We start from the raw sequence: 13,312 nt of genomic DNA, 5'->3' as shown, positions 1-13,312 counted from the left end.
CCCCCCCCCCCCCCAAAGTCTCAAATCTTGTAAATTCCTCTCATAGCATCAACATGACTTCTGCTTAAACCGTAGCAAAGCCAGAGATGACGGTGGTTGTGGAGGATTCTTCATTAAGAGATATTGTCTCTTAAGCTCGTAGTTTTATATTGCCCAGAATTATAGTGTGTGAGGCGCTCAAGGTAAATCTGCGGGTTTGTGAGTTGAGGAAAGGGATGGCAAAGAAAAAATTGAAAGAATAATTACATTTTCACAAATTTATTTTGTTCCAACTTTTTCCAAAATCTCTTTTGTTTGTGAAAACCTCTTCTGGCCTCTGAAGTCCTTCAAATCAAACAATTAAACCCTTTATTACTGAAACTGATCATAACTCACGTCTGCAATGAACTCATGAACTGCGATGAGGATTCACAAGTATAAACGTTATCTTATGGGGAAAAGAGCCAAAACATCTGGGAACCACTGTAGCGTAGATAATGATGCACTGATAAATGGTGTATGGAAGGCAACGATCATTCCAATGTTTGCATTTTACATTAAATGTCAGTGAGTTTTATAAACTCTGACATAATTTATTCGAAAAAAATATCTACCTGGATCATTCTGGTTTGTATTTCTCTTTATGAAATTTATTTTCCACCTCAGATCTCTGTTTGAACTGACGTCACAAGACGAACGGAACACATACAAGAAAATGAGCACAGTTTTATAATATTTTATTTCTCAATGCAACAGATGATGTGGTGTAAGTAATAATACACGACAAGGAGTCCCGACACAGCAAAATAATGCTGATGTCACGTCCATTATTATATCATTATTTTTCTATATTTGAACATTTCAGAGTGTGTTATTGAGCTTATACCATGGCCACTCCCCAAAGTAAAAATAAAAAAAGGGTAGCTGATGTTGCTACGTCCACCTGCAGTTGGACTATACCTTGCGTAACGATTCATACTGATGTTTAAACTGTAATTATTTTGGTTGAGATAGGACTGTAACAGACCTTTTTTTTAGAGCCTTGGTTCAACCTTAGATACGTAGACTCAGGGGATTTAAGATAAATAAATTCATGTACTGATACAGAGTCCAAAACCGAAAGAATAAGACTGACAACACATACCAGAGTTGAGTCTATGGATGCACAGCCCTTTTGATTCAGCTTAAAATTACACCGATGAAAAGCAGAGACAGCCTTTTGCTGTAGCTGTGCTACAGATTCAGTGTATCATAAATACATAACTTACCAGATAATATACTATACAAAATGATGTTTTTATGATGTTATTTTGAAAGCGCAGGCCACGTGCACTGTGTCCAAAGGCCTGCCGGAATGCATGTAATCCTTGCAGCTAAGACTTGTCTCATTCAGACAGCATTCAGAAGTTCAACTGTGGTGTCAGCTAACGTCTGTGAAGTGCCGACTCACAGCAGGCTATCTCCTGTGTACAGAGACAGTCCCCGTGTTCCCCCCTGCTTCTGTGCAGACAGTCCAGTCGTCTCTTTGGGGTTCGTCTACGTTCATCGGGGCCAGTGGTCGCGCTCGTCTCCCGCTCCTTTTTGCGCTGATGTTTAGGTCTCAGCCCCTTCGCAGGAATCGCAACAGCGCAGGAGAACATTGTCTGCTTCGGCAGCTCGACGTTTTACCGTTCATCCGTCCGTGTGAAGCTGTAAAGAGATGGACATAGTTAGCATGCAGTGTTCCTGTTGAAATTAATATCCGCTTGATTATGAGTAGGGATGTCCCGATCCGATATTCCATATCGGTATCGGGGCAATGTTGGCCAAAATGACTGGATCGCATATCGGAATAAACAAGAAGTAAAATCCGATCCAATACATTACAGTAAACATACCAAATAAATGCTTATTTATGTATTTACTAAGCCTTGAATGACATTCCAGCATCATCTTAATCTTAATTTATTATTATTGAATTAACAGTTTACAGTTCAATTAGTTTTTTGCCTGTTTGAACGGTGCCGACCATTAGAAATTCTGCCAAAAGATCTGTGAGAAATAAAGCAGCAGTATTCCATAACTCAGTCATGTTGCTGGCTATGTGTGTCTTCCTTTTGGGGACTTGATTATTTGTGTCACAGGTGTGTATGAGGTTTTAGATGGCTAGGTAAAGCAAAGCGCATCCTGAACTCGGATCGGACACGAAAAAGTGGTATCGTCCCATCCCTAATTATGATAAACATGTTTTTAAAAGTTAGAGGAATAATTACGGTGACATCTCACTGGGAGGAATCACCATTACAGTCTGTCTGACTTTGTTTTGTAATTGTCCTATTAAAGATAAACTGCAAAACTTGCCTGCAGTTACAGCATCCAGCATTCATCGGAGTATGTGCTTTACTGTACGACTTGTGTACCTGTGCTTGTTACACCCTGTACAGCATTTCCGTGTCTATCAGATAAGAACAGTCCGACGACAACAACAAGTTTGTTGGCCTACTGGTTATTTATAAGAACGATTGTGCTTTCATGTAGAAAAACAGCATCGATATAATCACTGCACCTACTCTCCTTTATTTATCTTTCCTTTCTAATCGTGGAGTTATTGCAGAGTTGCCCTCATCGTTTTATCCCGTGTGAAACTCTACCTTTTCCCCAGGAAGACAGGAATTCTGATGCTATCACCTCCACTGTACATGTCTCCACAGGAAGACATAAACTATCTAGAACTGTAAGCTTCCCAGAAATGTGTAGGCATACAGGAAGAGCTACGCAGGAAACAATTTACAATGTGGCTTCGCCAGACTTCACATACTTTCGTGGCGCGTAAGAGTGATCTTAAGATGATGCATTTGGGGAAAATAAAACCCTCCTGGAATAATACTGTGTCATACATTCTGTCAAATCTCACATTCACTGTTGAGTCATTGGACAATTTTGAATTACAAAACCACAGACATGTCGTGCACATATTTTGTAGACTATTCAAGTTAATGGAGCCACAGCTCATCAGAATTAGGAAAATCCATCCATCACCTGTGGCATGTGTATTTTTTCATCTTTGAATGTGCCTGTCAAAGCAGGATGGCATCCACTGACATAATGACTGCAAATAGAAATGAATTAGCAGCCATATAAGTAATTAGGTAGTTGGTACAAGTTGCTGGGATGCATATGAATATTCATATGAAAAAAAGATTAAAAAAATAAATGTTTATGTCATACCAGCATAACAACCAAGGTAACCTATCATTAAATAAAAAGTCCCATAAAATTAAATGCACATTAAACTTACAACTGCCAACACGGCATTCAACCAACCAATCAGCAAGTCAGGTACGCAAATCCATAATTTTATAAATAAATCAAACTGTAATTTATATAGTCACACACCCAACAAAAAGCCAGGATGAGAAAATAACTATCATACAGTATAAGAATGTCCTTAGAATGTATAGAGATTTAAATTTTAAATTCAAACAACCTCACTTGGCTTGAATCCATTAATTGTTACCAACAGTTTTGAAATGCATATATCAGTGTTTTGTTTCAGTTGTTAAAATCAACCATTAATATTTATTATATTCTTGTATAAAAGACCAAGCACTAGAATATTGATATCTTGTAATTTTGCTGTTGTTTATGTAATAAGCTGCAGTCAGGCCATATTGAATTTCTGCTGCTGTTGTAGGGATTAAGAGCATCCAGTTAGCATTTATTGCTTCTCTTATCTGTCCAAACCCCAACAATTTTAAGGTTTCTTTTTTCTCAAGTGTTTGCTCAACTCCCGGATGCCTCCATTTAAAGACGGTGATGCAAGGATTGGCTCTGATAGCAGTCAGACTTGAAAGGGAGTGTTGGAGGTTTCCCACAGGTCACTGCCATCATGTTTTGCTTTTTCCGGTTTCTTGCTTCATGCTCTCACGGGCCTGATCTCGCTCTCAGCTAACTTAATGCACATTATGGAAGTGTGTGTGTGTGTGTGTGTGCGCGTGTGTGTGCGTGCGTGAAGATGTTTCGGAGGCACCATTAGAACACGGCACAGAAAAGCTCAGAACAACAGGGTTCACAGCACAGGAAATGAGCATTAACGCGCACCAGCCCCTCTTTAAACGTCTTCAAAACATGCTGCCCTGATGTGTCCCTAATTATTTTCTCACTGCGGTGCCTTCACTTGGTCGATATGTCGCGTTGGGACCACGTGGAGCAGTAATACTGCCACACATTAGCAGCTCCGGTTGATAAAATGCTTGTTGATAACAGCTTGTGCAACTAAATGCTGTCGCCAGTTCAAATTCTTCATCTGCACATGACTTATCCTGCATGGTACAGGGCACATTAGGAATAACTGTTTACACTTTTATTTCATTTTCCTCCATATTTACTGCATGCAATATATTTTTTCACGCTAACAATGTGTCCTTTTAACACAGCATCAAGTGCTTCGGGAGGACACGGAGCACGCATGTCGTGTGGAAAATAAAATTATATCGTAATATTTAAGCCAACATAATGATACAGTTTTTTCCACTAACACACAGTTACTTACAGTGTAAGCCTGACATGCCAGGCTCATTACCACAATGTCCTTTTGGATTTGCTCTTACGAGTTGTCAGCTAATATGTCTGAAATATTTACACAGTCATTCGGAGTAATGAGCCACTTGTTGTGCCTTTACTGAGTCAGTATTTATACTGGAAATGTCCAGCATCTTTCTCTGCTTTGTGTCAGGTCTGCCATGTTGTTTCTACTTATTCAGCTCACCACAGTAGAATTGGAACATGTCTGGTATATGGTTTTCTATATTTGGACATATTTAGTTCTCTTAATGTTGGGGGGGATACCAATAACAAACGGGTCAATAAAATCTATTCTCAGCTGCTTGTTGAGACAACAGCAAAATCTGGACTCAGATTTCCATGTGATATCTTATTATTGCTTATCCTCTTGCAGTTTTTCTAGGATGACAAACATTTTCGTATAGTGCTTTTGTTAGTAAAATACAGTTTTTACAGTTTAGCAGCTTTCTCACTCACTCGGCAACATGTCGACGAGTCGTTTCCTCATATGTCTCTTGATACTATAATTGTGATTCACCAACACAGCTGTTACACATAAATTGCTTCCTGTGGAGTACAAGCTGTGTTATAATGATTCTGGTCCATGCTCTCTCAGGCCTCTATGGCTGCTGTACTCTTACTCTGCATGCGTATGATTAGTGCCTTTGAAAAAAAGCTCAAGAGGACAGTTAAAGTCTACCAAAAACTCTTCATTTCCGCTCCACATTCACACAACAATTTAGTCCACAATCTAGTCGGCTGCTGCCGTATGATATAAAATGTTCCGCTCTCTGTATACTTAACTTTAGTGTTCTCAATCACGGATAAACTGTGCTAACAAGCTCCCGCTGCTCATAACACACAGTGATACTTTTTCAAATACATTGAGATTTTTTTTTCTTAAGCAACTCCAGTAGCCATTCTGTATCAGGAATAAAGTAGCAGCAGAATGTGTCAACTAGGAGCGACGTTACTGACAAAAAACAAAAACCCACTCATTGATTCTATGAAAGGAAGAAAAAAAAGAAAGTCATGTGGACTGCACAGCTTATTGCATTTGCTTCCACTTCCACTTACATGGACAAACCATCTAAATTTGCGAAAGATGAATTATATATGCTGTTAGGCAGGGAATCTGAAGATGTTGCACTTGTTGCTTACGTGACAGATGCTGAGGTAGCGAAGCTGCTGTGGGCGTTGATAAGAGCAGCAGTGATATGCCTGCATGTGTTTCTGTGAATACTAAGTAACTATTGATAATGGACCGTTCTGTGCGATGCAGCCACCCGTCCTGAGTAACCATTAATGTCAGTGGTTGTGCCTCACTCTTTATCATCCCTGGGCAACATCCACCCCTGACTTATTGTTACATGTTGTCCTAGGGTTTAGAGGAAATATGCTGCTAAATTGCTCTCTGTGTTCAGTCAAGTAGAAAGCTGACATTGGACGACTGTGCAGCACATGGTCTCTAGACGTCTCGTGTGGCATTATTGGCACATTGAAGCAGCAGCTTCAGCCGTCCAGACTCTACCTGGAACTGTTTGTCATATTCCTCCTTGAAATATGTATCCAAGCCGCGACCCCCGTCAGAGTCATTCTCGAACGGCTGGTCTCACTTACGTTTGTAATCCGGCACAAAGCGCAGGGTGAGTCCGCTGAGCCTTCCCCCTGGGCTGATTTACTACAGAACACACCAGGCTCCTTTTAAGGAAGACTTTTATATGCTCCTAAATGTCCACCGTTTTACAGCCCCATTGATTATGTTTGTAAGACTCCACGGAGGGGAAGTAATGTCAAGAGAAGAGAAACAGAATATATAGTTATATATATATAGCAGAGTAAATGTTTCAAATGAAACATAAAACTGAGTTAGTCGTGGAAATTCACATGCCAAGGCAAGGTGTGCGGTAGTGCCGTCAAATTTTATTTGACTGTAAAGTGGTGAGGCTAAATCTTGTTGTTGAACTACCTGTTTTATTGATAGAAATAAAAATTCATAATCAAAAGCTGCAATTTCAAATGCACCTAAATACTTCAGTTATGATACGTTTTGAAAACATCAACCAAACATGGCGATTAGATATTAGTTATAATGAGAGCTATTGCATTTTGAACAGTGAGAGAATACAGCCACTGCCATCTGAAACTGTTGTGATGACAGTAATTCAAAACTTTTTTTTTATCATTTGAATTTTAAATATATTATTTCAATAAGATTAAAAAAACAAATTCAGACCACAAAATTCAAACTTTCACCAAATATTGTTAATTCATTTTCTATAATGAGGCAATTCTTAAACCATACACCAGTATTACTTAAATATTAGCTAAACACTTTCTACAATCTACTATTGGACTATAATTCATAATTAAAATGATGTATATTTCTATATTCTGTGGCAGGCCTGCTGTCAGCTTGTGTTTGCGTATCAAAAATAAGAATTAATCAAAAATTCATGTGGACAACCCAAGTCATTCTGTCATAATGAGGGTGTTCTCATTGGCTGTCAGTCTTGTAAACAGCCTCTCCAGTCTTGTGTGTAAGTGATAAAGATTTATCTGCTGCAGGGGGTGTTGGGCAGGGCAAGCTGAGGCCCACTGATGGGCAGGAACCCATACTAATATGCGGACACGTCCTTAAATGTGCCACAATCAGCCTTCCACACGTCGCCCTGTGGTTTAAGAGCCACTTTGAAATTTACACCAAATAATTTACATTTATAAGCATTGGATTTTTTTATGAAATACAAAATGAATTGACGACATCCTTATCTATAATAGAGCTCAAAACACATAATATCCACCCCAAACACAGTAGCAGCAACTGCACTGTGAGACATCTGTTAGTTGTTTTTACCACACTAAGATTGGATGCAGGTTTCACAGTGCAGAAACTGATACAGGTGCAGTTTCCATTCATGGATGGAAACCCAAATATCAGTTTCACTTTTAATTCTGTGATATTGAATCAACCCAAAGCTGCCAATGCTTCAGGAATGATTTATTTTTCTGCATTGTTCTGCTCGGTGTATTTCACTCGTGGGCAGCAGCACATTGGTGTATTAGAACACTTCCAAATATGGATTTCTACTTTTAATTAATGTAAAGTGGAATGTAAAATAGCCATTTTTCAACTCAAAACTTCTAAAATAGTATCTGTTGGCCTGGGGATATTTTCAACACGTAATACTTGATGTTTAATGCTGTGCACATGTTGCACATCATGAGTTCTGATGTTACTCATGTTTCAAGCTTGTTTAAAATATCTTGTCTAAAATGTATAATGTCTAAAAACGTAATATTTCCATGAAAATTTGTGGCTTTTTGAAATTCATAGAATGCTAGAAAATTAGTTTAGTAAACAATTAATAGTTACCATTATTTGTCAAATTGAAACTATCACACAAATACGAATGGTCAGGCGTGTTTTTATCGTCATTGTCGTCATTGTGCATCATCAGTCCACAGACGGATGTCGAAAAGCAGTAAAAAAAGTTAAATGTGTGACATTGATTCTACACTTTAGATATTCACGCTAGTGCTTCGCTGTGCGAATGATTCACTTCAACATCACAGAATCACCGACGTGACGCTGAGCTCAATGGAAATAGAACAAAAGTTCACAGTTGTCACAGTTCACAGACTCCCTAACACACTTCTCACCCTCACATAAGATGCACTGCGACTTCACATGTGACACTTTGTGTAGTATTATAATATGTTTTTAATTCAATTCAATTATTTCAATTTAAAAAAACAGGATCTAGGTAGGTCTGTTTCCATTTTCAGTCAGTGGCATTCATGAGCTGTTAAAACTTCACACTTACTTTTTCTACCTGTGGAAGTCGATGTATTCACGTGTTTGTAGAAAATAGGAACTTTTAAACATTCACACAGAGTTAAAACATGGAGTGTACGGTGAAAAGAAGAGAAGACAGAGGGACTTACGATTTGCTCTCTGGTTCTGATAAGTCACTGAATTGTGTGCTGCCGTTGGACTGCGGAGGACCAGGGGAAGCCTCCTCACTCTTGCTGCTTCCCTGTGAGCTAGCCAGGCTCTCGTTGCCCTCAGTCCTACTGGTGGGTGACTTCTGGAAAGAGCCAGCTGTGCCTGACTCAGCCTGCCACAGGAAGCAGGAGCAGCGAGTCCGCAGCTCTTTGTAGAGAGTATTGAGCCGCAGCGTGGACAGCCACGGACAGCCCAGCAGGCTCTTGAACGCAGTGCGAAACTCTGGACTCCTGCAGTAGATGATAGGGTTGAGGCCGGAGTTGATGTAACCCAGCCAGTTCAACAGTCGGAAAATCCTCTCGGGGGGAACGTCTCTGTTAAAAGCGTTGATGATGTTGGCGACGAAAAACGGGAGCCAGCACACTGTGAAGGTCCCCATGATGATACCCAAAGTCTTGAGGGCCTTATGCTCTTTGACCAGTATTAGCCGCGACGGCCTTCTCTTGCTGCTCTTTCTCCTCACTGCACTGTTGCCGCCGCAGGAACCCACACACACCGACGGTAGGATAGTATTGCTGTGGGGGCAAACCTGTATCTGTGCTGTCGTGAACTCATTCTGGAAACGCATGCGATTCCTATCTATGAGCTTGACCTGCCGCGTAGCTATTAGAAAGACTCTTGCATACACAAATATCATTATGAGCAGTGGGATGTAAAAAGACACTATAGAAGATATAATTGCAAAGGCCCAGTTGGTCACAAAGTCACAGCATGCAGGGTCACTGTAGCACCTCTGTGCTTCAGGGTCCTCTGCTGCACGCCAGTACCCCTTCATAATTGGCACAAAGGAAATCAAGGCAGACACAACCCACACTAAACAAACTATTACTCTGGCGCGCCACTTATTGAGTAGAACCTTGTGTCGAAGCGGCCTCGTGATGGCTATGTACCGGTCCACTGCTATGACACACAGCGTCTCGATGCTCGCAGTGACACACAGGACGTCCACAGAAGTCCAGAACTCACAAAATGTGTCACTGAGCTGCCAGTCGCCCGTCACCACAATTGTACCCCCCAGAGGCACCACGAGGACCCCCATGATGAGGTCCGCGCACGCCAGGGACATGATGAAGATGTTTGTCGTAGTCTGCAGTTGTGAGGTCCGCGCCACAGCAATGATGACCAGCAGGTTGCCTACCACGATGGTCAGTATGATAATGACCAGTATGATGAGGCTCCAGGGTCCCGCAGCATCATGGTAGGATTTTGTTGCGTTAATCCCCAAGGATGCTGAAGCGCTCAGGTTTCCATCCATTATTCACTGGTTGAAAATTCGTTTTTCACCTCAAAGTTAACAAAAGACTGAAATGTGCACTTTTTACAAGCATCATAAATCTGATCAAAATTCAGTTGTTGTAGTTTTACTCACAAAATAATAGGTATTCTTCACTTCGCTGCCACTGCTCACATTTCACACATTGGGAAGTCTCGTTTGTGAGTGTTCAAAAGACATTGGGGGCTCTCCATGTTTCCAAAGGTGTGATTGTTTGTGGAGGTCCTCCTGGTCTAGGCAGCAACAACATGATTTCCAATGAGGTGTATCCAAACTGTCCGTAAAGCTGAAACAATATTAGTTCATGGAGTCGCAGCACTTTTGTGAATCCAAGGATAACGTCCAAATATCAAGGGGGGAAAAAAAGTTTCAGAGAAGAACACCCAGTCTTGTCCATTTAGATCCATCCACTGGGATCAGTTTGCAGTGTTTTCCCTGAATCTTGCATGAGCCACAATGCCACAGTTGAACTGTTTGGAGATCAAGCAAACAGTGACGCTGCTGCAAGCACCACCAGAGTGCACCAGAGTGGCTGCCCACTCTTTCTTTTGCTCCCTCTCTCTCTCTCTCTCTCTCTCTCTCTCTCTCTCTCTCTCTCTCTCTCTCTCTCTCTCTCTCTCTCTCTCAGGTTGCCCAAGATTTGTATTGGCTCTACTCAAACCGTGGCTGAAGGCATAGGGGAGGAGTTGAAAAGTGTGCCTGTTTGTTGAAGCTGTACAGGGATCAGTACCCTGATAAAGCCACACACACACACACACACAGACACACACACATGAATAACTAAAATGTCCCTCAGTAGAACACATACCTCTGCCGTGGCCCAAACAATCGCCTAAAATCGCCAGCTGCAACAAATTGCACACACTCATAGATATCAGATGCCGCAATATGCCTCACTTTTTTCATCAAGATCCCTGAAATATTCCCTGAAAAAATTGGTGAAAATCTCAAAAATGCTCTTTCTCTAAGTGATTTTAAAACTCCCCGCACCGACACCAACATTTGATTGGTTCTTCCTGTAGTGTAGTGTGTGTCAAAACGCCACAAAATGAAACTTTGTGACACATTTTTACATGAAAGTTTCACAGTATGTGACGACCATCAGCTCTTCAACGTCGCTAATCATCAACCGTATCGGTCACTTCACTGGGTCAACAACGTGACAGGCTTTTCCAACGCCGGCCTCTGTTCTGCTATTCAAATGATGCTGCACGCTTCCAAACTCGACAGTATTCTCTTGTCATTCATTTGAACATAGTGAACATAATAACATTGGACCATTGTAGCCAGCTTAGCTGTTTGATGGTGAGTACAGCTCATTATCTCCACTTCAATATTGCATCTCAAAAGGTTTATTTGTACTATGGTTTGTGGTCGACTTTACAGACCACAAGGCACGAGGCACCCCCGTCTGTAGAGAACAGGAAGTAAGTGCCCTCCCTTTGACTCAAAGCAGTTAAAGAAAATAATAGATCACTATCTTGCTGTTGCTCAACGCGGCACACTGGAGAAGAACAATCAGGCACATGCCTTCCATGCGATTCACTTCAGATATCCAGCGCTCTGCTGCGGCGCTCAGCTGTCTTGTCACAGGGCAGGTCCTTCTTTGGTCTCAGAAGCTCCACATCTGCAGCTGTGACGGCTCTGCGTTTGTTCCCACCTTGCATTTTACTTAGTGAGGAGAAACAAGCAAATACTCTATAGGCCAAGCGAAGCTATGCCAGCAGCTGCCAGAGAATTACGAGTGGTGTGGGGTCAATCTTTCAACCTAACTCTCGACAAGAGAACCAACAAGTACATATGCCGGAATGTAGAACTATTGGCTTGTGGCTTGTACTTCGGCATCATATTTGGATTAGTAAAGGTTTCATGACAGACACACTGAACATCTCACCGGCTGCACAGATGTTCTTTCTTCATTCAGTTGAACAGGAGTTGTTTTTTTATGTCAGCAGTTGGTAGAAAGTTACATCTGTTCTAATTTGTTAATAAAAGTCACCACTTAAACAAATGGTCTTGAGAGAGAATCTAATAGACGTTTAATCTAATTGCGCTGCATTGTGGCATGTTTCCTTTGCCTTCACAGTCTCCCTTCCCTTTTGCCCAATTTAGGTTTAAATTGATTTTTTTCCTTTTTCTTTTAGTCTGGGGCACTTTGTCACTCATCTAACAGTAGGAAGTTGTGGAGTTGCGAGTGCATTCACAAAAGGGAAAAGTGGGCGAAAAGCAAAACACCGGTGGTGCCTTTTTAAACTCGACGACCAAGAGGCCCCATCTGACGGCATTTCTGTCAATGAAGGTCACGGTTTTGGAGCTGACAGCTTGACAGCTGCTCGTTTGTCTTTGCGTGAGAAGATGCCATTGGTGGACCTGGTCCTGGACCTGGTCCTGGACCTGGTCCTAGTCTAGTCGAGAACAGCAGCTGGCACGAGCTGAGTTGTTGATAGTGGAATTGACTCTGACAGCTCTCTCACCATTGCAGAGAGAGAGAGCCCTGTAATAGTAACATAGTGTACTATGCATACAGTGATTCATATTACGTAATAAGTCATTTGCAAAAATGTCTTTTTACATTCTCTTTATGCGACTCACAAGAGTAATGTATGTAGCTCATGAATAATATTTTGTTAACTTAATTGCATTATGATGCAATTCACCCATCATGTGTTTAATCATGTGCAAAGTCTTAAACATGATACTCTTGTGCACTTGACCTCGGTCGTATATCATTAAAACATTTGTGACACCCTTACCTGGTCCCTGCTTTATGTGAAGTGAGTAGTAACCTTGGATATAAACCCCATTTAGACTGTGCAGAACAGTGAGGGATTTGCTCAGCTCCGTTCATGGTGGCAGCCTGTAAATAATCAGAGAGGTCCTACAGCTTAAGAGAGCCTGTTTATTACATGCTCAGTCCACACCCTGGGAATGTTTCCCTCCTCACCATGGAAACCTCGGAGACGATATATTTTAATCGACTTGGATTCAAAAAAACGCCTGGTATTTCTCTCTCAAGACTAAGGGTATATAGGGAAGGCCTGATCCGCGGCGGCCATCTGGTCTTTACAAGCTCGCATTTCGATTCACAACGCAGTTCATCCTGTCTTTGCCAATACTCCCATGCTTGGAAAAGTCCTCACAGCCCCTCTCCCACTCGCAGCCAATTGCGAAAGCCTGAGGGTGTACGTATATATATATTTTTCTTTTTTAGCTTTCTCATATTCAGCAGTACTGATCACAGGCCATTTGTTAAACACAAGATGTGGATTTTTGTTTTACTGAGTGGCTCCTCAATATGTTGTTTGGATCTGCTGAAGTGTGCCCACCATTGCTTTGCCAGAGGGGGATAAGAGAAACATGTAATGTGTCCGTCTTGTCAAACAAAGGTAGAACAGGAGCCAGGGGTATGAGCGTAAACACACAAAGGGGCTAAGCTGTTCCATTTAAAACAGACTGCACTTACCTGACAGCACAATCTACTGTATTACATGTTCACGATTCCCACAGAG

At 41.4% G+C, this 13,312-nt stretch overlaps 1 protein-coding gene across 1 annotated transcript; it reads right to left on the bottom strand.

Annotated features, from left to right (window-relative positions):
• Window positions 1-699: 699 nt before the first annotated feature.
• On the bottom strand, window positions 700-10,356 carry adrb3a (adrenoceptor beta 3a). Its single transcript, XM_035640692.2, has 2 exons — window positions 8,470-10,356; window positions 700-1,668 (listed from the first exon to the last, which is right to left on the bottom strand). The coding sequence occupies exons 1-2, from the start codon at window positions 9,783-9,785 to the stop codon at window positions 1,644-1,646; spliced, it is 1,341 nt and encodes a 446-aa protein (XP_035496585.1). The 5' UTR covers window positions 9,786-10,356; the 3' UTR covers window positions 700-1,643.
• Window positions 10,357-13,312: the final 2,956 nt, after the last annotated feature.

Source organism: Scophthalmus maximus, chromosome 19 (assembly GCF_022379125.1).
Source record: "Scophthalmus maximus strain ysfricsl-2021 chromosome 19, ASM2237912v1, whole genome shotgun sequence".
In the NCBI taxonomy this organism is placed as follows: Eukaryota; Metazoa; Chordata; class Actinopteri; order Pleuronectiformes; family Scophthalmidae; genus Scophthalmus; species Scophthalmus maximus.
The sequence above is the reverse complement of the archived record's forward strand: the minus strand, read 5'-3'. Positions and strand labels throughout refer to the sequence as shown.

Coding starts and splice junctions, on each gene's coding strand:
- adrb3a (XM_035640692.2), bottom strand. CDS start 9,785: ATGGATGGAAACCTGAGCGCTTCAGCATCCTTGGGGATTAACGCAACA. Junction 1,669..8,469: donor TCAGAACCAGAGAGCAAATC/GTAAGTCCCTCT, acceptor ATCTCTTTACAG/CTTCACACGGACGGATGAAC.